The 22,897-nt window shown below is 39.4% G+C and overlaps 1 protein-coding gene across 2 annotated transcripts; it reads right to left on the minus strand.

The window, feature by feature from the left end:
* Positions 1-1,750: 1,750 nt before the first annotated feature.
* On the minus strand, positions 1,751-14,332 carry LOC124868056 (somatostatin-like receptor F_48D10.1). 2 transcript variants are annotated; one of them, XM_047364849.1, is made up of 5 exons: positions 13,080-14,332; positions 11,417-11,557; positions 11,066-11,338; positions 7,898-8,044; positions 1,751-6,070 (listed from the first exon to the last, which is right to left on the minus strand). In XM_047364849.1, the coding sequence occupies exons 1-5, from the start codon at positions 13,653-13,655 to the stop codon at positions 5,849-5,851; spliced, it is 1,359 nt and encodes a 452-aa protein (XP_047220805.1). In that variant the 5' UTR covers positions 13,656-14,332; the 3' UTR covers positions 1,751-5,848. The 2 variants fall into 2 exon arrangements, with proteins under 2 accessions (XP_047220805.1, XP_047220806.1); XM_047364850.1 differs by lacking the exon at positions 11,417-11,557.
* Positions 14,333-22,897: the final 8,565 nt, after the last annotated feature.

A 22,897-nucleotide genomic window follows, 5' to 3' on the forward strand; every position in this document is an offset into this window, starting at 1 on the left:
CATATGCACTTGTAAATTAATAAAATGTATTTATACAATGAATGATTGTATGATATGACTACAAGAAAAGACGAGACACATCAACAACAATACGACAATACTGCTGGCACAATTTAGTACTACAAGAACATCTTTTAATTGTTATTCATAGATTTTCAGTTTGTTAATCCTAGGGCTACAAAAAGCATTCAAATGCAATGCTACTGAGCTGAAAACTAATTTATTTAAATTGCAATTGCACCAGTCAGTTATAGATATGTCCCAGTTACATCTCTAGATATGTAATATCTAAAAGCTCAGGCGGAAATATGATTGTTAAGGCCAACGGTGCTAAGCCCAGATTCAAATACCACTGTTTGGCGCCAAATGGTTCTAAGCTAAAGCCCACAATACCACATGAAGAAATGTGCTCACAGAAAGTGTGGATTAAGAAACATTGCATCTTTTCTAAACAAAATACATATTTACAGTCTCCTGTTCAATGCTGGGTGAGTGTTTGCTGAGCTGCCAACCAGTTACATTTACTATAAGAAACAGCAACAAGCCCGGTTTAAAAAATGCACATATTAGACCTCACAAAACGTACAGTTGTTAATCCGTCTAAAACTGCTTGCAGTTCTGGTCAGACGTTTACATACACTCATCGTGGGTATAACCATTATATTGATTTGGGGTTTTTAGTGAATAATTTGAACTATTCTTTTCCGAGGTGCACAGCTTATGCAACATATAAGTTCCTTGCTTTTACAATCAAGAATTGGTCACATAAGTTTGAATTTATTGTAATTTTTGATCATCCAGGCTTTCTTGGGACCTGAGCTGGATCTCACACATAGACAATGTTTGTAAGAAGGCCCAGAGCTACAGAGACAGTTTCTTTCCTCAGGCTTTCTCTCTAATCAACACTTAACAGTCAGAGCGCCCAGATTGGAAGCATGCCTATTTGCACTAATTCAGTCTTTTCTTTGTGTTTTGCAAAAACATTGTATATCCATGTATATATACAGTGCCTTGCGAAAGTATTCGGCCCCCTTGAACTTTTCAACCTCTTGCCACATTTCAGGCTTCAAACATAAAGATATAAAATTCAAATTTTTTGTGAAGAATCAGCAACAAGTGGGACACAATCGTGAAGTGGAATGAAATTTATTGGATGTGTCAAACCTTTTTAACAAATAAAAAACTGAAAAGTGGGGCGTGCAATATTATTCAGCCCCCTTGCGCTAATACTTTGTAGCGCCACCCTTTGCTGCAATTACAGCTGCAAGTATTGGGGTTTGTCTCTATCAGTTTTGCGCATCGAGACACTGAAATTCTTGCTCATTCTTCCTTGCAAAACAGCTCGAGCTCAGTGAGTTTGGATGGAGAGCGTTCGTGAACAGCAGTCTTCAGCTCTTTCCACAGATTCTCAATTTGATTCAGGTCTGGACTTTGACTTGGCCATTCCAACACCTGGATACGTTTATTTGTGAACCATTCCATTGTAGATTTGGCTTTATGTTTTGGATCATTGTCTTGTTGGAAGATAAATCTCCGTCCCAGTCTCAGGTCTCTTGCAGACTCCAACAGGTTTTCTTCCAGAATGGTCCTGTATTTGGCTCCATCCATCTTCCCATCAATTTTGACCATCTTCCCTGTCCCTGCTGACAAAAAGCAGGCCCAAACCCACTTTTCAGTTTTTTATTTGTTAAAAAAGTTTGACACATCCAATAAATTTCATTCCACTTCACGATTGTGTCCCACTTGTTGTTGATTCTTCACTAAAAATTAGAATTTTATATCTTTATGTTTGAAGTATATATTGAATACAGTATATACAGTATAAAGGGATGTTGATCAGTATTGGCTTTGGATGCGCATCGCGTGTCTCAACCAATGGCAGCCTTTGTATTTTAAGGCTCATCTACAATAGAAAAAAATGAGCGAGGACAGAAAAATTAAGAAAAGTACCAGACTTTTCCATGGGCATTTTCATTTTAAATCTTTTCCTGACAGTGAGCTGAATGGAAGCAAAGTTATTTGTAAGCCTTGCAACTGTGAGTTGTATTATCATCGCAGTAGTTTGAGTCTGGAGTATCACTTAAATTCATGCTAGCAGATCACCCATGGTGTCAGACAGTGGCGGGAGGCTTCTGCAGACTAAGACAGATGCGTGGGAGAAGAATAAATCAACAAAGACAAGAGAGGCTTGGTTGATTACAGGCTCAGTTGTTACTGATGCTCCCTTATTTCTATTTCTGTTTCAGTGTTTCTGTTCAAAGTCAGCAAAAAAAGGAGTAAAATTTGTTGTTGACTGAAAAATACCTGTTACAGTTATGTCTTTGGACGGAGGGTTACTTTTTGTCCTTACAAACTATATAAAACATTATTGATCTGGCAGTGGCAAATGGCTTTGGGATTGTACTTAATTTGATTTGATTATGTTCATTGAGTCGAGACTCAGTTGAAGGGAGTTTAAGGGAATACGACTGTTAAAAAAGTACTTTATTTGTTTAAAGTGTTTACAAAAAAATGTTATCGCACTTTTTTTTCATTGAACAGTTCTTTAAAATTTGATCAACACTTTTAAATCAATTATTGAATTATGTGCAAAATAATGAGATTAATCTCAAGTAATTGTAAAAACATGATGAGATTAATCATGATTAAAATATTTTATCGTTGCCCAGTACTAACATTTACATTCAAAAATACTATTTTCATCTAAATATATATTTTAATTGTCTGTACATTGAGTGTGAAGTGGAACTGTAGTCAAGTTCCTTGTTTGTGTGCACAAACTTGGCCAATAAAGCTGATTCTGATTCCTCTCTAACTCACACAGGCTCAAAATTATATACACAGGTTTAAAAACAATACTTACAGTGAATATTTTAGGTCTTGTCAAGTAAAACAAAATTGATATAAATCATTTCACAGCTGTTTTTAACTTTAATGCAAGATATATCAAGTACTGTTGAACTGAAAACCCCACAAATAACCTGGTTGCATGAGTGTAGTTAAAGTGATACTTTGCTGAAACACCTTTTGATTCGGTTTTAGCATTCAGTCTTCTTGAGTTCACACCTCTCATTAGTTATAATAAATCTGATTAACCAGAAATAAAGTTCAGCTGTCCTCATAGGATTTGTTTTACGTTCATTCATTTGCATCTTTAAAATTAACTCATACTTTGCCAACAAGGTGACATTATTATAACTTGATTTTTCTCCATAACTAATATTAATTTAAGACTGGAACTGGTCAGGGAAGTTTCCAAGAGGCAGACAGTAACACTGACTCATAAACAACACAGTTCATTATCAAAACAACACCTTTCCCACAATGAAATATGGTCTAGGGTTACTTTTCGTTGTGGCATTATTTTGAATGAACCTTTTGAGTTCCTGCGTCTGACAGGAATCTATGATGTCACCTGAAGAAGGTTGTGGACAAGAGATGTCCTTATAATCTAAGAAACTCCGAGAACATTTGTTGAAAGGTAGAGTGGACTGATTTTGTTAAGTCAAGATGTTGTTCCTGACAGACTTCCAGCAAAAAAGACTGAATGTAGAAACCGAATCAAAAGGTAAAGTATTAATTTATGGGTGTTCACACCAATACTATCAGGTTATTGTAGTACTTCTGTTTTGCATTTTTCTCTTATCATATTTGTCTGTTTCCCGTGGAATTGCACAGGATATGTGTCACATTAAAGGTGGAAATAAATAGTCTTAAAATCCAGGAATTATAACAGGGGTGTGTAAACATTTGAGAACCACTGTGCATCAATCCCCGCTTACATTTGGTTGAAGCTATTTTCTGCTAAATTGGGACACAAATGCAACTGTGTGAGCCAACCAAATCCTACCCGAGCTCAGTCACACTCAAACGTCTTTGAATCTCTGGAAATGACTTAGGAAGTGTGAACAGATTATTGATCCAACTGCAAATGTGCTGTCAACAGTCATTGAAAAAGTCCTGCAGGACAGGAAATATTGTCAGAGGCGGACTAGAAGTAGGTAAAGTATTGTTAACCTTGCAGCCATTGGATACTTTCAGTTGGCTTTAGTTGGTCTGAAAAATCGTGTCTGTGTTCCCCTCATGAGGCACAGTAGCTGTGTGGTCATGATGAGTGTTCAGTGTGTACTCGCAGGGAAGTCAATATTTGTAGGCTTCAACCAGCTTCTGGCATAATTCTGGCTATATATTGGTCCACTGTTTTAATCAGAAATGATAAAGCTAATTTTTAATGGTTAATTTTCCTGGTATAAATGTGACATTTCAGCTCGGTTCATTCCTTTTTAGCTCGGTTCATTCTTTTTTAATAGGGTAGATGGAGAGCTTTTGGAAAGGCAATTGCAAGGAATAAATGTTTTGCCTGTTTTGAGGAGTGTTTGGGATCACTGTCCTGTTGGAACATCCAATTGTGTCCAAGTTTCAAGACGTCTGATGCTGGTTTGATGTTAAAGAATCTGGAGGTAGTTCTACTTCATTATTTCACCTACTTTCTTCAAAGCACCAGAACTATTGGTGCAAAGCGGTCCCATGGCATGATGCTTGACAGGTGGTGCAGTGTTCTCAGGTTTGAAAACTTCACATTGACTCCTCCAAACATTCTTCTTTGGCACTTAGAGTTGAGAGGTTGTTTTTGAAGCAGGCACCTCTTGGTCAGCACCCTGCCATTCCATGTTGATGTTAAACTCAATTCAACCGTGGACAGTGACACTGGGGTTGCAGGAGGTTACAGTTCAGGACGGGCTTGAGCCTTGGAGGTTCTTGGGTTGCTACATTTGTTTGATTGTTACAGTGTTCAAGGTTTTGAAAGCTCACACTGATCCCTCCTTGTCAATGTAGTCTGTTATTAAATCCAGTATTCATCGGTTTGTCCATGTGGACTGGTGCCACTTTTAGTCAAGCATGAAGGTGTAGATGTTGGTGCAGATGTTTCTTTCGAAGTCAGCAGCCTAATAGTTCACATTTATGTTGAACATGCTGTAATATGGACAGTAAAACTGGTGGTTCAGCAGTTTTCCTCTTATAGATAGGCTTGAATATCCCAACCAATTTCTTCTCCTCTGAAGGTGAGAGTTTGGGTGAAATAAAAACTTTGACACAAGAAGGTGTTCTAAAATGACAATGATCCCAACACATGTGGATTTTGCATAAATGTCAAGTCTGTTCGAGGAAACCAACCAATTTAAATATGCTCCAGAATTTCTATTCAAAAACCTCATTCTTGGCTACAAAAAGGTGAGTGCCTAAGGTGCAATTTGCTCAGAGACAGTAATCTAAATATAAATGGTGGTGTATGTATATATTTATTCTGCATCTATATTATGTACATGTTAACTCTGAGCAGATAAAAAAAATAATTTAAAGCCCAAACTAAATATGACATTCATGCGCATGATGAATGCATCTTACTCTCTATAATTGTATAGTAGGTAACTAGAAATCTGTGCCAGCATAAAATAAAAATGTTTCATTAAGTCCAAATTTAACCACTAATGTTGGTTATATAAAATAAATTGTATGGGTTGTGTTTTCTAAATGCAAAGGCTTTTGGTTCTAGTACACATGGTTACGTGCTCCAGGAGTCCTTGAAACAAAGAAAAGAAAATCATATTAATGTTTCTGGCTTCCTTTAGAAATTGAAGTAACTGCTGAAGGGGCTGATGAAAAGGCACTTATGTCAGAGTGATGCTTGATAAAGAGTTGGGCTTTGTTACAAAATATCGTCAAGAGTTAGTGTCATGCAGGGAGGGGCACAAATGCTGTATTTGAATATTTAGGTTTTATATTTTAATCAGTTAGTCCAGCCTGTCTGTTTCACTTCTACAAACACACTCTAAGATCCAGAGTCTGTTCACTGCTGTTCCTTTGGAGCTATGGAAGCTGAGGAGGAGGAGGCAGCGGTCAGGACTGTTATGGTGGGAGGTTCAGGCGCAGTTGTCTCAGGAGTTATCATGGAGTTTACGGCTATGGTGGCGGTTCCTGGGCACGTGGAGGAAAGCTGGTATTTAGGGATGGAGCGGTTCAGGTTGGCAGCAGCATGAGGGTCAATAGAGTCAGTGGGGTGGGGGGAGATCTTTAACAAGGAGAGAAGGTCACAAAAAAGGGTAATGTTATTGCTGATGCATTGAGAGGAAATGAAAAAGGAGGTGGAACTTCTAGTCACAAGTTAACAGTAAAGGGAACAGAGACCAAGAGGTAAAACTCTTGCCTTGCAAATGTCTTCATACTTCTTGAACGTTTTCAAATTTGCGGACATTACAGCCACGAGCTTCAAATTATTTATTATGATTTTATGTAGAACACCACAATGTAGTGCATAATGGCAGTGTGGAAGAAAAAGGAGATGTGGTTTTAAAGATTTTTTACAAATATAAAGTAATGGTGTAAATTATGCTTAGTCTCCCTGAATCAATGCTTTGCAAATTAAAACCATTTCTGCTTTTACAGCTGAATGTGTTTTACGGTTTGTCTTTTTCACCTGGGCAGATCTACAGACCAAAACATTAGTCCATTCTTCTACGCAAAATAGTTTAAACGGAGTCATACTGGATAGATAGCATCTGAGAGCCATGTCTGACTTGTCAGTATAGGTAGACTGCCATGTCTTAGTAGGTTTGTAGTTGTGTCATACTCAATATTCAATAAAATTTTCAGATGATGAATTGTGCAGTGCTTAATAAGATGTTCAGAGCTTAGAATGCTGTTTTATAATCTCAACTTACATTAAACTGTCTCTCTGAACTGTCTGTTGTGTTCCTTTGTCTTTAAGATGCTTTTGCTTTTGGGGCACCAGAGTAGAGGGTGCTAAATACAAATGCACAGCACACTTTTTGGATCTTTAGTAAACATCTTAGGAAGCCATGTTTCTTTTCCCTTCAGATTCACAGTCATGCAGTATTGGTCTGCTACATTAAATCCTAGTGAAATACTTTACAGATTGAAGTTGCGCAATGTGACCAAAGGGTTGAAACGTTGAAACGCAGTTTAAATACTTTCACAACGCACTCTACCCACAAATCTAAACATCAATAACTGAACTTCTAATTTTGTGACTTATGCTTTAATAAGTTTGTACCACCTGGTGTGACATAAAGGGACTCTCAGAGCTATTATAGCAGATCTATAGCTTTTCTTATTGGACTCCATGAAGCTGCAGAGTGTTATGATTTGGGGTTGTTCGGTTTCTGTTTTTTTCTTATATGTTCTCACAGTTTTTGAATCATGCTTCTGTTTGTTGTTTTCCTGGTCATGCTTTAGTTTTGTCGTCTTGTTCATGTTTTGCCAAGTTTGGTTTTCGGATCTGGTTATGCTTTTGTTTTATGTTTTTCTAGTTTCTGTTAGTTTGTGTTCAAGAGTCTCTGTTTTGCTCCAGCCACGTTTTGTTCTTCTGTCAATAAAGTTTATTCGGATCACCTGCACCAAGTTAATCTGTCTTCTTGTTTCACCTGGTCACACTCCATTAATACACACCTGTTCTGTCATTCGGCGCGGAAACATTTTTCATGCTCAAGTCTTGTTTTCGGATCATGCCATGCCTGTCTCGCCTGCCCGTTTGTTGTTTTGTTCCTGCCTCCTGCTGTGACTGAGTTTTTGTTTTTGGTCATTAAATCCTTTTTCACTTACCATCACGCTGCATTCTGGGGTCCTATTTCGCAAGCCCTAACACACAGACTGAGCCGAAGTGTTTTCCTGTCAGTTCTCTGTCTTTAAAGACTGTTTTCTGACAGCATGTAGAGTGAATAAGACACGTGACTGATGATGGGGTTTTCCTGTGTGATTTTAAATGATATTCACAATCTATACATGAAAAACAGATTTATTTTTCAGTTTCTTCTTTAGATGTGGCAAACATCATATTCACTTTATCCTCCCCCAAACATTACCTACATGAAGAAGTTACCTGGCTGCTCGGGGGGTCGTGGTAGACCTCATTACGGGGGGAGAGCAGGATGCAGTCCTGCGCTGTAGTTTTCTCTGTGCGTGGAGCACTGGGGTCTCCATCATCAACCCCATTGGCAGCACACCTCATACACCTAACACAAAGCACCTGTAGGGTCAAAATAGGAGCCACAAAGGTTATTTGGAAAGGTTTCATAGCCATATGATAAAACTTCCAGAGAATGGCACAAGCTAATGTTCTAAAGGTGAATTTATCACTGGATCTTAAAAACCAGAATAACTAGCTATGTAATTAAATGGGTAATACTCAGATGGGTTATAGACCAAAGCATGGCACTGACAAATAATGACAAATACACAAAAAAAAGGGAATTTGCGTAGGGCAAAAAATTCACGTTTGTTCTTATGTGCTTAATTGATTTTCTCAAAATGTCTTTATTAAATTAAAGCAAAGAGGAGTTCCTGGGTATATTGTGAGGGTTCCTGCTTACTGGGATACTCACTAGTTGGTGAGACTGAATAGATATCCTGCCATTACATCATTAGTAATAATGTTAGGCAGGAGAGAATGTTGTCCTAAAAGTTACGCCTAAGAGCCAGCCAGAGTCCTGACTTGAAATTGAGAGAGAGAATCAGTGGAGGGAGCTGAACATGAAGGGAATGGCAAGGAGGTCTTCCAACCATAAAGATCTGGAGCCTAATATAAAACACGAATGGCCAAATTACCAGTGGACACATGCAAAAAATCCGGTCAGCTATTATAAGAAATGTTTGAGTGATTATACAAATATTTTTTGGTTTTTTCACAACAAATTTATCCCACCACATTAAGTCACCAATTATTTAAATTAAAAATTGAAAATCCATTTGCATTATTCATGTGTCATAAAAACAGATTGTTAAACAAGTCACAATTTAATAATTTATACGCAAGCAAACATTTCAAATATTAAGGTATAACCTCAATAAGTCAGTAAGGTTGAAGTAAGTGGAGTCTCAAATACACTCGGGGATTGTGCTGTTGCATGTGGGCATAAAACATGACCATGCATAAGTTCAATAGTTTTGGGAAATCTTCCTTCAGCATTTCAGCCTCTCTTACCTCAAAACTGCTCCAGTTCAACCCCAAAACCTCATTCTACTAAGGGCTATAGTTGCAGTTTGTTTAGGGCAGATGTTCTTTTCTTAATATGATTCAGAAATAATTTTTTGAAGTATTTATCAGAAGTTGGTGCCAATATATCCTCATTTCTGACTAACTTCCCAGGCCTTAATGATGACGAGCAACACCAATGCATGAATATGGTACCTTTCTACCTACTTACAAAAAAAAGAGCTTGCTATAGCTGTTGAAGCTGACCAGTACAACTCCAGAAATACTTGATGTGCATGTTGAAAACTGAAGTTTATGCTTGTCTCCAAGTGTTTTCTTCTTAAGTTCTTTTATGGTTGTTTTCTTATTACTTTGTATGGTTTATTATTATTATTGTAATTATTATAGTTCTTGGTCTTCCCTGTATTCTCTAGTTTTATCTTTCTTTAGTATCTTTGTGTTTAATTGTGTTTTATTTGTTCCTTTGCACTCTTCTTGTTTACTAGTTTATTTTCAGTTTCCTTTCCAGTTAATTCAGTCAGTGTGGTTAGGTTTGTTTACTTTTGTATTCATTGTTTTCTTTATGGGTTCTTTGTTTGTTCTTAGGTTGTTATTGTTGTTCCTAAGTTCCCTCTAGTTTCTCTGTTTACTTTAGTCATGATTATTCTAGATTTCTTATTCCCCATTTGATTATTTATCTTTGTCTATAGGTTTGCTTGGTCTGTGTTTCTGTTTATTATTTATTAGTTACTTTGCTCATCCTCAGCCTTTGTATTTGTTTCACCTGTTCCTTCTGCTTCCCTGCCTCCTTGTCACACCTGTTCCCTGTTCCGTTGATTATCTGCCTTTGTTATCTCACAGTATATAAGTTGGTTTTGTGTCTTTGTTCAGTGCTGGTTCCTTGTGTTCGTCACACCTCGTTCTCGTCCATGATTATGCTTTGTTTTTTGCCACGCCTTGCCTTGGGAAACCTGCAGTGATTTTGCTACGTTTTTGACCTTGTAAATAAATCTTTGAATTACAAAGATGATCTTGCCGAGCTCTTGTCTGCACTTTGGTCCGATCCAAAACCACATCGTGACAACATGTTGGCAAAATTAAAAGATTACGCTCCACCTTAATTTGCCAGGTGTATGAATAATCTGGGGCATAACTGTAATTTTTGCGGGTCATGGATCATGTAATAATCCAAGAAAGACACAAAGGACACTAATTCTGACACTGTAGCATTTACAATTCTGGGCTCTTTTTTCGATGTGTTGAAAATTTTTACCTACGTTTACACAAGTCTATGTCAGTGCTCTGTCTACACTTAAGTAGATTTACTCACCTCAGCATTTCGAAAGGTTAGATTGGCTCCAACAGCATGGCAGCCCAACCTATTTTCTGAATAATTCAGATCATAATATTTCACAACTTGGGGGCACTCATCAGCTTTGTGAACAGCCTTAACCTATTATTCCTAGAAAATCTGTTGATCCTTAGGTAATGAAACTGAGAAAAATAAAATGTGACGTCATTGTAAAATGTAACTTTTGATGTGCTGATGCAGAAGCGCAGTGTGAAGTTGAAAGTCCTTACCCAAATCACATGCACCATGCATCTTTAAAAGTCTCACAGATTATATATGGGTCAGGAAGTCATATCTAACAAACTGCGCTTCATTTATGTCACACTCAAACATGCTGAAAAACATAATTTTAGATAAATCAAAATATGTGGCAAGAAGAAATGATTGTGACTGCAGATTAACTGAGCTAAATGGCTTCAGTCAACAAGGACCTGCCAAAAGGAGAAAACCATGAACCATCTGACGAAGGTAATGAATGAAGAAAAGCAAGTGGGACAATCGCAACTAAGCCTAGATGTGATGGGAAAAACAAGAATTTAACAAAAAAAGAGCACAAAGATGCACAAAGACTTAGGAATTACAAAGTAAAGCAAGAAACGGGGTCAGTACTGGAAACAAAATGAGCATGAACACAAAATCTGACTATTGTACAACACAGTGTGACAACTATGACAACTTTAACAGCTCTGTGGTTTTGTTTTGAGGCCAGAAGATTTTCAGCCAACCTTTCTGAAGCTTTGTTTAAAGTTATCTGACAAAAAGCCGTAGAGCAGTGGGTTTGCACAGGAGTTGGCGTAGGACAGGATGACAGCAAAGAAGTAGATCCCAGCAGTGGCACTGGACTCAGGGATGATGACCACCAGGTTGACCATGTTGATGATGAAGAACGGCAGCCAGCAGAGCACGAACACCACCACGATGACCACAACCATCCGTGTCACCTTCCGCTCTGAACGACGGCGGTTATTGAAGCCTACCCTGGCACCAGAGGACTTCACCTGCATGAAAATGTTTAATAAACCTTTAATAGTGTAAGGGACGTACAATAGATAGATGTGATGGTGACATAAATATACCTTAATAACAATAAGAAGGTAACACAGGCAAATGATGAGCAGTGGTCCAAAGAAACCAACTGTTGCAGTGTATATAATGAAGGCTGTTGACCACACATCCTTTGGCTCCGGCCAGATCATATTACAGGAGTTAAATTTTTCCTGACAGATATAAGAGAAAAAAGATCAGTTAAAAACTTAGCTCGGTATGTGCTTGAAAGTAAGTAACTGAATAAAAGTAATAAATGCATCTGCAAAATCTATTTATTTATTAATATTATTCAGCTTATTTCTTGCTGTTGGTACAAGCATTTGAAGATTAAGTTTAGATTTAGTATTTTGTTTTCTCATTGTTGATCAGTTCTGTTTTGAATATTGTCACTATTTTTCCTGTATTATTGTGTTGAATCAGCTTCTTTGGCAGTCCTTCCTGTCTCTATGGCTATGTTCACACTGCAGGTCTTGATGCTCAATTCCGATGTTTTGCTGAAATCTGCTAAAACTACTAATTAAATGTGACCGAGAGAGTACAACTATTACATTGGCCTTTTGTGGAGCATTGACTGCTACTTCTGCAGAGTCTGTGTGGATGCGTAGTTGGAACCAGGACAATGACGTGAAAGTTGGATGAAATGCGACGTGACCGTTCTGACTGTGGACGCTATGAAAACAATCCTATTTAGTGCCACAGATGTTACTGATCCAAGTCTCCCTCTCTCCTTATAATCAGTCAGTGTTTTACTACACTACAGTAATTTAGCTGTTAAAATATTAAGGGCCAAGGGCACTGTCTGTCACACCACATAATCTTTATAGGCTGTTCTACCGTTTACTCACACAGATTTTTTGGTTATATAGTCTAATAAATCAAGCTACACAACTGAAAATATCTACATGGCCTTTATATTTAAACGCTCTCTCCTTTATTAGTCTCAGGCACTGACAAGGGTATCTGCTACCTTCAGTAATCATTGATGACAATGCAGGAGGAACATGTGGAGAACATGCTTACTAAGTTAATGCTATCTGCAGACATACACAGATACTTTGTACTGACAAATAAGGAAAAAAAAAAACAGTAAATCATCTCACAGTGATTTTGTCACAAGCAACAGCTGTGGTCACCTTGTTTGTCTGGCTGTGTACTCCCTGCCCAGGATATCTGTAGTTGCCATAGTTTAAACTGTGTTCTATACAAATGTATGTTTCGGTTGTTCCATCTCTTAATTTCAAGATTCCAGTTGTATCACAGTCTTGGGGTAAATGGTGTTTGTATCGATGAAACAGTTTTATGGTGGGTGAGGGAAAAAACTCTTTCATCTTTACCTGTTTAAATTTCATGAAGCTCATCTGCGTTTCCTGCATATGTAATCTATGTAACAATGGTGCTAACTCCATCCTTGTCTGGAACCTCTAAGCAGATACACATCCACTCACATATTTCATAAAAAATAAATTCTGTCCAGGAGTTTTTATGTTTAAAAAGTGCCTATTCATTTGTATTTATCTGGTTTAAAAACAATACAGTTATATATATATTTATAAATATATATAGATATATATATAACTTTGAAAGTATTAACTTAGTTATAAATAATATAAATAACAAAATACGATCTAAATCTATGGGTTTGAATGACACTTTCGTTTTTTGAAACAGCATTCATAACCACGGCTGAGGTACCTGCACATCAGAGAAGATGACCACTGGCAGGACCACGATAAAGGACACCCCCCACACCGCTGCGCTCACCACCTTGGCCACCCGAGGGTGTCTCCATTTGGTGCTGCGGATCGGATGGACCACAGCCAGGTAACGGTCCATGGACATGACCGTGAGGCAGAAGATGGATGTGAACTGGTTCATGGAGTCTGCAGTCATTACCACACGACAGAGGAACGATCCAAAGGGCCAGTACGACAGAACATTTTGAGTGGTGAGGAAAGGGAGCCCGATGATGTACAGCTCGTCGGCAACAGCCAGGTTCAGGATGTAAATGTTAGTGACCGTCTTCATCTTGGCGTAGCGCAGCACCACGTAAATGGCCAGCGTGTTGCCGGTCAGACCCACCAAGAAGACAGTGAAGGAGATGATAGCAGTTACCAGGGTGCTGCTGCCCTGAAAGGGTACACTCTGCGTGGACACGTTAGAGGAGATGTTTAGGAGGCGAGGGTAAGGAAAGAAGAAGGGTGAGCCAGTGGCTCCTGAGGAGTTGAGTTCTGGAGGGAGTGGATACCAGTACGGGTCCAGATGGTCCATTGTGTACAGCCCACATTCAGATGTGACTCCCCTGAATAAAAAAATGCCTATACGGTACCTATTTCATGGCAAACAACAATTAACACTGCTGCAACAGTGAAGTGTTGCAGCTGTTTTCTTTTCTTTTGTAAACTCAATAAAAACAGGTTGAGCCCGTGTAAGTGTCTGCTTTGACTCAAATTTAACTCCGTTTGAACTAAAGAGACTCAAACCTCACATGAGAAGTTGCATTTGGAAAAGCTTTAGGTGAGCCATATTAACGCTGTTAATTAACACGCATATTTTTTGTCAAATTTCGCAATTACAAAGCAAGCCGAGTGGTGCGCTGCGCATCAGTGCCACTGCTTTTACGCACGACACATCTGCTCGGATTGATCTTCAGATTTTTTAATTCTGCAATGGTAGCTCTACAGCATATAGGTTATGCCTTTTCTAAAGCCATCCCGTTTATGTGATAATGGCAGAATATAATATTTAAGCAATGGAGAGACATTCAACGCACAAAGTCAAGATTCGGCTTACTTCGCACAAAGGCAAAAAACAAAAAAAAAATACAAAAAATACAAATTTCTTCTTAAATACAAGAAAACAAGTAAATATCTGGGCAATCTTCTCTGTCAGCCATACATTGCCAGGATTTTTCCACTTCGTGTCCAGTACGGATGGAAAAGGACGGGATCGAGCGCTTTCCGTGGTGTTGAGCTGCAGCTGCGCCGCTTCTCTTTTAACTTTGTGCTCACAGCTTTTCTCGTCTTCGTATCATTTGATCAGAGAGAGAGAATGAGGGGAGATTCAGAGCGGCTCCACAATGAAGCAATGAAGTTTTTGTTGCATTTTATTTCTCAAAAATCTAAGCGTTCCTTCTATTTAATGGACAATGTCTTGACTTTACAACTAGAACTAATGATCCTGACAGTTTTTGGATTTATGCGCTTATTTTTACATGTACATACTTTCATTTTGGTATATACAGTGTCTTCCTACCCCCTGCCGCTTGTTTTTAACTTTGTCACATTTTATGTGATAGACCAACCCGAAATAGTGCATAATTCTGAAGTGGACGGAAAAATATACCCAAGTGGAAATGAAAACATATTTTTTTTGTAAAAAAAAAAAAAATGGAAAAGTGTAGTGTACATTTGTATTCAGCCCTCCTGAATCAATACTTTGTTGAACCATCTTTTACTGCAGTAATATTAAGGTTTTTGGGGTGTGTCTACCAGCTTTGGACATTGAAAGAGAGATTTTTGCCCTTTCTTCTTTGCAAAATGCAGGCAGATTGGACGGAGAGCGCAAGCCAAGATACATTTTTAAGTCCTGATAAATATTGTCAGTTGAGTTCAGGTCTGGACTTTCTAAAAGATTAATTTAAAAATCAGCTTTATTGGCCAGGATTGTGTGCACAAATAAAGAATTTGATTTCGGTTTCAAGCGCACAGCATACAGACATTAGGTATAGACACATCAACTTTAGAGGACATAAAATAAGGGTAAGTGGAGCAGTATGTACATGTATGTGTATGCACAGCTATTTTTATACAAAGAAAAGAAAAAGAAAGGCAGGTTGTGGTTGCGCAAATATGCTTATTTTGTTTCACAGCAGAGAAGCTGACTACTCAGGCTGTAAGGTGTTATTTGAATATGGTGTGATCTAAATCATTCCATTTGTAGCTGTATATTTAGGGTCTTTCTCTCAATGGTAGGTGAACCTTCATCCCACAGTCCTTTCCCATGTTAATAGTTTATAATAAAATCGCCAATGCTACAATAATTGGTACCCCTGCTGTTAATATTTGTACAACCTTCTTTTGCTTTTAAGTTGTCTCGCTCATTCAGAGTTAATGATGTCATGTGCTTTAACAAGGTTTCCAGAAGAGAAACAACCTCAAACATCCTCCACCACACTTAAAAGTGGGCATGTTCATTCTTTGTTTCAGGTCAAACCCCCCTGGAGCTGGAAAGCTTTATCTTAGTCTCATCTAACCAAGACTCATTGTCTCAATTAAAACCCCAGCAGAGTCTAAGAATTAAAAAAGGTAAAGTTTCTTTTTGGACAGATAGGGATTCTTTCTACTGTTACTCCAAACAGCTGGTTGGCATGTAAATAGTGTCTTATGGTGGTTTAGGTGACCTGCTGACCTCTTTACTGCAGATTTCAAAAAGTGAAATCTGGGGATTTCTTTAGCTCCCTCACCTACAGACTTACTGTGTGTGGTGGCTAAAGCAATACACATCCTTGTCAGGCCTTGTTTGTCGCTATTACAGTTGTTTTAAACTTGTTGATTGCTCTTAATAATAATAATAATAATTGCTCTGAATTGCACCGCTAAAGGTGGCAGCAGGTTGGAGTGGCTCTTTTCATTCTGATTAATTATTTTTAGGAACTCATATTTCAATTGTGGTGGAGAAAATAGATTTTTTTTAACGATTATTCCCTCTGGTATTGGATGCTGTGCAGCTGGAAGGATTTTTGCTGATACTTTTTTACTTTTGGACATTTGTTATGATGTGTCACCATGGCAACATGGTTGTTTTTTTCACAACCGGGAGCATCTAATCAATATATCAAAAGCTCAAATAATACTTCAACTACAACCCCAAATCCCTGATGAATTGTAAAGGAGGCACAGTGGATGCAGAGGAGGAGCAAAGAGAAGAGAGAGAAGGAGGAAGTTCAAACTAGAGGGTGACACGGGAGTGGATTTTCTCTCCTGTCCCATCCCGCTCCCACAGAAAAATGTCTTGTCCCATCCCAATCCCAGGCCAGCATAACAAAAAAAATCCGCCATTAGTGTTTTTGTTTTTATCGTGATTTGAACGGTTCTTCTTATCCTAAGCATTTAATCGCATTGTTGACTGCGTGTTAACCTGCGTATAACAAATAAACCATATCATTGACATATCAGTGCTGTTTGTTTTATGAGCAGTTTGTCATCTGTGCTGCTGTTCCAAAATGCCGAACGCAAAAGTATTGCGTGGGGACGCAAAAAAAAAAAAAAAATCCCCCATGTCCCCTCGAGGGCTCCGTACCTGTCCCCTCTACGGTGGCAAAGGCTCTTAAATCTTTAGTGCACATGGAGCAGTTTTGTTGGTCAGATGAGACTTGACACATGATGGTACTTTTGGTTTGACGAATGAAGAGATGCAGGGCTGATTTAATCCAAAATTTGCCTTACAAGTGTCCCTCAATGGGACACTTCCCTCACTGGTGAACTTGATTACGACTAAACACGTTTTACAAGCAGCAGACCGCGTGTTAACACCGCTACATTCAACTCTCCTGAAGTTCGGTCATATTTGCGACTTTCCTGTCAGCTCTATGAGTTTAATAGATAAGTCCTTACTTCTGACTTTACGTTGCTAATCCAATGTTACCACGTCCAGTTCTCCACCTGCGTTTGCTCCCTCCATCCTGAACGCAGGTGGAAAACATCGATCAGAAGCACTGTTGGCTTGTGGGTCGTGTAGTTCGTTTGACTCGCATTATAGTTTATGATTCTTGGAAAAAACTACACAATGGCGCCGTCGATCCAAGTATTTTTTTCTTAAAGCTTATAACAAAGTCTCAGTTTTACATTTCCAAGGACTATTGATCCTTGTTTATTTTCCCTCCTGTTGGTTAGCTCCCGGTCCCGTCTGCTCCCGTTAATTTTTTATCCTGTACCGTCCCAATCACGTGATCTTTACTGATGCTGTCTCCCGTCCCGCGGGATTCCCATGGGAATCCCATGACCCATGGGACTCCCGAAAAAATGTCAGCCTCTTGTTCAAACCACCTCTTCAATGTACGATTGTTTTGAAACAAGTTGGATGAACTCCAAGGCCTACAAAGGACCCAGCCAGAGTATCAGAAATGCAGTATTATGTGTTTCACTAAGACATTGCTGCAGAATCATATCCCTGACTCCAGCCTCTCTCTGCCAGGCTTTCTGACCATACGAGCAGACAGAGATTTAAAGAGGAGCGACAAATGCAAATGAGGTGGACTGGCAGTACTTGTGAACAACAGATGGTGTAACACAGAATATGTTACTGGGAAATGTTGTCTCTGCAGTCCAGATATTGAACTGTTAGCAGGAAGTTTTTCTTTATATTATTTACCCAGAGAATTCACCAGTGTTATTTTGGCAACAGTATACATTCCACCTTTAGCTGTTGCCGACACTACAGGTCCTTCTCAAAATATTAGCATATTGTGATAAAGTTCATTATTTTCCATAATGTCATGATGAAAATTTAACATTCATATATTTTAGATTCATTGCACACTAACTGAAATATTTCAGGTCTTTTATTGTCTTAATACGGATGATTGTGGCATACAGCTCATGAAAACCCAAAATTCCTATCTCACAAAATTAGCATATTTCATCCGACCAATAAAAGAAAAGTGTTTTTAATACAACAAATGTCAACCTTCAAATAATCATGTACAGTTATGCACTCAATACTTGGTCGGGAATCCTTTTGCAGAAATGACTGCTTCAATGCGGCGTGGCATGGAGGCAATCAGCCTGTGGCACTGCTGAGGTCTTATGGAGGCCCAGGATGCTTCGATAGCGGCCTTTAGCTCATCCAGAGTGTTGGGTCTTGAGTCTCTCAACGTTCTCTTCACAATATCCCACAGATTCTCTATGGGGTTCAGGTCAGGAGAGTTGGCAGGCCAATTGAGCACAGTGATACCATGGTCAGTAAACCATTTACCAGTGGTCTTGGCACTGTGAGCAGGTGCCAGGTCGTGCTGAAAAATGAAATCTTCATCTCCATAAAGCTTTTCAGCAGATGGAAGCATGAAGTGCTCCAAAATCTCCTGATAGCTAGCTGCATTGACCCTGCCCTTGATAAAACACAGTGGACCAACACCAGCAGCTGACACGGCACCCCAGACCATCACTGACTGTGGGTACTTGACACTGGACTTCTGGCATTTTGGCATTTCCTTCTCCCCAGTCTTCCTCCAGACTCTGGCACCTTGATTTCCGAATGACATGCAGAATTTGCTTTCGTCCGAAAAAAGTACTTTGGACCACTGAGCAACAGTCCAGTGCTGCTTCTCTGTAGCCCAGGTCAGGCGCTTCTGCCGCTGTTTCTGGTTCAAAAGTGGCTTGACCTGGGGAATGCGGCACCTGTAGCCCATTTCCTGCACACGCCTGTGCACGGTGGCTGTGGATGTTTCTACTCCAGACTCAGTCCACTGCTTCCGCAGGTCCCCCAAGGTCTGGAATCGGCCCTTCTCCACAATCTTCCTCAGGGTCCGGTCACCTCTTCTCGTTGTGCAGCGTTTTCTGACACACTTTTTCCTTCCCACAGACTTCCCACTGAGGTGCCTTGATACAGCACTCTGGGAACAGCCTATTCGTTCAGAAATTTTTTTCTGTGTCTTACCCTCTTGCTTGAGGGTGTCAATAGTGGCCTTTGGACAGCAGTCAGGTCGGCAGTCTTACCCATGATTGGGGTTTTGAGTGATGAACCAGGCTGGGAGTTTTAAAGGCCTCAGGAATCTTTTGCAGGTTTTTAGAGTTAACTCGTTGATTCAGATGATTAGGTTCATAGCTCGTTTAGAGACCCTTTTAATGATATGCTAATTTTGTGAGATAGGAATTTTTGGGTTTTCATGAGCTGTATGTCAAAATCATCCGTATTAAGACAATAAAAGACCTGAAATATTTCAGTTAGTGTGCAATGAATCTAAAATATATGAATGTTAAATTTTCATCATTACATTATGGAAAATAATGAACGTCATCACAATATGCTAATATTTTGAGAAGGACCTGTACATTTCATGTCATCAGCTCAGTTGTTGCTAAGCTACAGACACAAAACCCCAATGCTTTTGTGGCAATATCTGGTGATTTTTACCATGCTTCACTTTCTGCTACACTTCCAATGTTTCAACAGTTTGTCAGCTGCTCTACCAGAGAAAACAAAACGTTGGATTTGTTTTATGCAAATGTCAAGGACTCATACATCTAAAGCAAGACCTCCTCTAGGCAAATCAGATAACAATCTTGTTTTTCTCTGCTTGAAATATAAGCCCCTTGTTCAGAGGCAACATGTAATAAAGAGGACTGTGAGAAGATTGTCACAGCAAGCTGAAGAAGCCCAGCAAGGTTGCTTTGAGGCTACAGACTGGGATGCACTGTGCCAGCCACATGGAGAGGACATCAGTGCCATTACTGAGTGTGTAACCAACTATATAAACCTTTGTGTGGATAACATCATCCCCACCAGAACCGTGAGATGCTTCCCCAGTAACAAACCCTGGATCACCAGTGACCTGAAGGACCAACTTAACAAGAAAAAAAGAGCCTTCAGAGAGGGATACAGGGAATTATTGAGGAGTTTACAGAAGCAACTTAAAGTCAAGATAAGAGACAGCAAGGAGGTGTGCAAGAGGTGGCTGGAGAGCAAGTTCTAGCAAAACAATATCAGAGATGTGTGGTCAAGGATGAAGAAGATCACAGGCTTCAAGCTGAAGGAAGACCGGACCGATGGATGTCTGGACAGAGCCAATGAACGGAACACATTCTTCAATAGGTTCAGTTCAGACACAAGCTCAGCATCCTCTTCTCCTGCTCACAGCCAAACAGACATCCCACCCTCCTTTGACCCACAGGACCCACAGCTGTCCTATAACATCTCAAATGTCTTTTCTTCCATGTCAGCCATGGACCCTTCTGCTTCTACATGTTTGCCTTCAACCATATCAGAAGATGCTGATGCTCCCTTTGCCTCCACCTTTCACCTGTGTGTCTCAAGAAGTCAAGTGAAGATGTAACTGGAGAGACTGAACCAGAATAAGGCTACAAGTCCAGATCGTGTCACCCCTAGAGTCCTGAAGGCCTGTGCAGAGCAGTTCTGCGGGATTCTGCAGCACCTCTTCAACCCTAGCCTGGCCCAGAGGAAGGTTCCAGTGTTATGGAAGACCTTCTGTCTTGTTCCGGTACCAAAGAAAACTCATCCATCAGTCCTCAATGGCTGTAGACCTGTTGCCCTGACATCCCATATCATGAAGGTCCTAGAGAGACTCCTGTTGGCCCACCTGAGTAAGCAAATAATGAGCCATCAGGACCCTCATCAGTTTGCTTATCGAGGGGGTGTTGGAGTTGAAGATTGCCTCCACCTGAGTCTTCAGGTGGAGGCAATCTCCAACAATCTCCTGGATCAACGACTAGCTGACAAACAGACCACAGTTTGTGAGACTGAAGGGTTGTGTGTCTAACCAGGTAGTCAGGAGCACAGGAGCACCACAGGGGACTGTACTCTCACCATTCCTTTTCACTCTGTACAGCTCAAACTTCCAGTACAAGACAGACTCCTGTCATCTGCAGAAATACTCAGATGATTCTGCAGTTGTTGGGTGGATCAGAGATGGACAAGAAGCTGAGTATAGGGAGCTGGTGGACTGCTTTGTGGCATGGTGAAGAAACAATCATCTCATCTTGAACTTAAATAAATCAAAGGAGATGATTTTGAAATTTTAAGACAAACAGGAATAGGTCAAATACTATTTCCATCATGGAACAAGAAGTGGAGGTGGTGGAGGAGTATAAATACCTCGGTGTTCACCTGGACAACACACTGAAGCGGAGATGCAACTGTGAAGCCATCTACAAGAAGGGACAGAGCAGACTGTACTTGTTGAGGAAGCTTAAGTCTTTCGGTGTTTGCAGCAAGATGCTGCATATCTTCTATACATCTGTTGTGGAGAGTGTGATCTCTTCTGTCATCATCTGCTGGGGCAGCAGCATCAGAGCCAGGGACTTGAAAAAGCTTGACAAGCTAATAAAGAAGGCTGGCTTTGTTCTGGGGACTCCTCTAGAACCTCTGGTGATCATTGTGCAAATAAGGATGCTTCATAAAATGAACACCATTATGGAGAACCCTGAGCATCCTCTTCATTAGATTGTTGTACAACAAGAGAATGGCTTCGGTTAGAGGCTTCATTAGATCTGTTGTAAGACAGACCTCTACAGGAGATCCTTCCTGCCCACAGCCATCAGCATCTACAACGGCTCTTTGAAGCAACCTGCATAATATGAGCTACAACAACATTTAATGTCGCTTCGGGATTAATAAAGTATTTTGGAATTTGAATTGAATTGAATTAATGTAGATAAATCAGGTGAGGATAGTAGTTATTTTCTCATAGGCCTGTTCTGACTAATCTTTCTTAGCTAAATGACATGTTCTTTAGTCTTTCCCATTTTGAGCAGTGGTTGTGAGAATGGGTTTTTGCCATGTCTAATTTTTACCCCAAGGAAACAAAAAGTAACTGATTAAATAAACATGTCTGGGTACTTCATTCACCCTGAAATCATAAAGTATAAACTGTAAAAATAGTTTTATTTTTACAGTTTATACTTTAATTGACAGGATTTAATTGACAGGAATTGTAAGGGCTGCCAAAATCTGTGGCACCAATGATTGTGTTTAAAACACCCATTTCAGGTTTTTTCCACCATTAATATATTTTTTCAAATTAAAAAGTTAGATTTTTGTTAAAAAAAACAAAAAAACAATAACAACTCAGGGGGACTTTGTTCTACACCAATTTTTTTTATAGGCTTTTTATACCCATAGATAAAGGGTGCCATATGCATTATCTTACACTAAGATGTAGTCAACAAACCCCAAGATAAACATATGAGTATTCATCTGACATATATACATATATGTATCACATTCATTCTTTAAATCTGAGGGAGAAGAATGAATTTCTGTCTGAATATGTCCATTATTTATCCAAAAGGGCTTTTGTGAAAAGAAAGCCAGTCAGTCAGTCAGTCAGTCATTTTCTACCGCTTATTCCATAGTGGGTCGCGGGGGAGCTGGTGCCTATCTCCAGCAGTCTATGGGCGAGAGGCAGGGTACACCCTGGACAGGTCGCCAGTCCATCGCAGGGCAACACACAAACAACCATGCACACACTCATTCATACACCTAAGGGCAATTTAGAGTGACCAATTAACCTAACAGGCTGAATATGTAATAAAATAAATTAACGTGGCATTTGATGGGCATGCGTACCCCTATCCTTATATCTAGTGAGAAACAACCACAGGCAGAAAAAGAAAAGAGTTTGTTTTTTTCATCCTTTTCAATTTATTTTATCTACATTTGTTGACAAATATTTTTATATAAATTAATGAGCCTGTGAGTGACTGATCATTTGCTGTATTAACTCGCAGAATTATTAGATATTAGATATTATATTAGATACTATTATTAGAGTAAAA

Source organism: Girardinichthys multiradiatus, chromosome 5 (genome assembly GCF_021462225.1).
Source record: "Girardinichthys multiradiatus isolate DD_20200921_A chromosome 5, DD_fGirMul_XY1, whole genome shotgun sequence".
In the NCBI taxonomy this organism is placed as follows: Eukaryota; Metazoa; Chordata; class Actinopteri; order Cyprinodontiformes; family Goodeidae; genus Girardinichthys; species Girardinichthys multiradiatus.

What these genes read in the sequence shown, in the direction of transcription:
- LOC124868056 (XM_047364849.1), bottom strand. Translation starts at nt 13,655, where the DNA reads ATGGACCATCTGGACCCGTACTGGTATCCACTCCCTCCAGAACTCAAC. An exon ending in TCATCTTCTCTGATGTGCAG is followed by an intron (nt 11,558 to 13,079) that starts GTACCTCAGCCG and finishes TATATCTGTCAG; the next exon opens with GAAAAATTTAACTCCTGTAA. An exon ending in ACCTTCTTATTGTTATTAAG is followed by an intron (nt 11,339 to 11,416) that starts GTATATTTATGT and finishes ATTTTCATGCAG; the next exon opens with GTGAAGTCCTCTGGTGCCAG.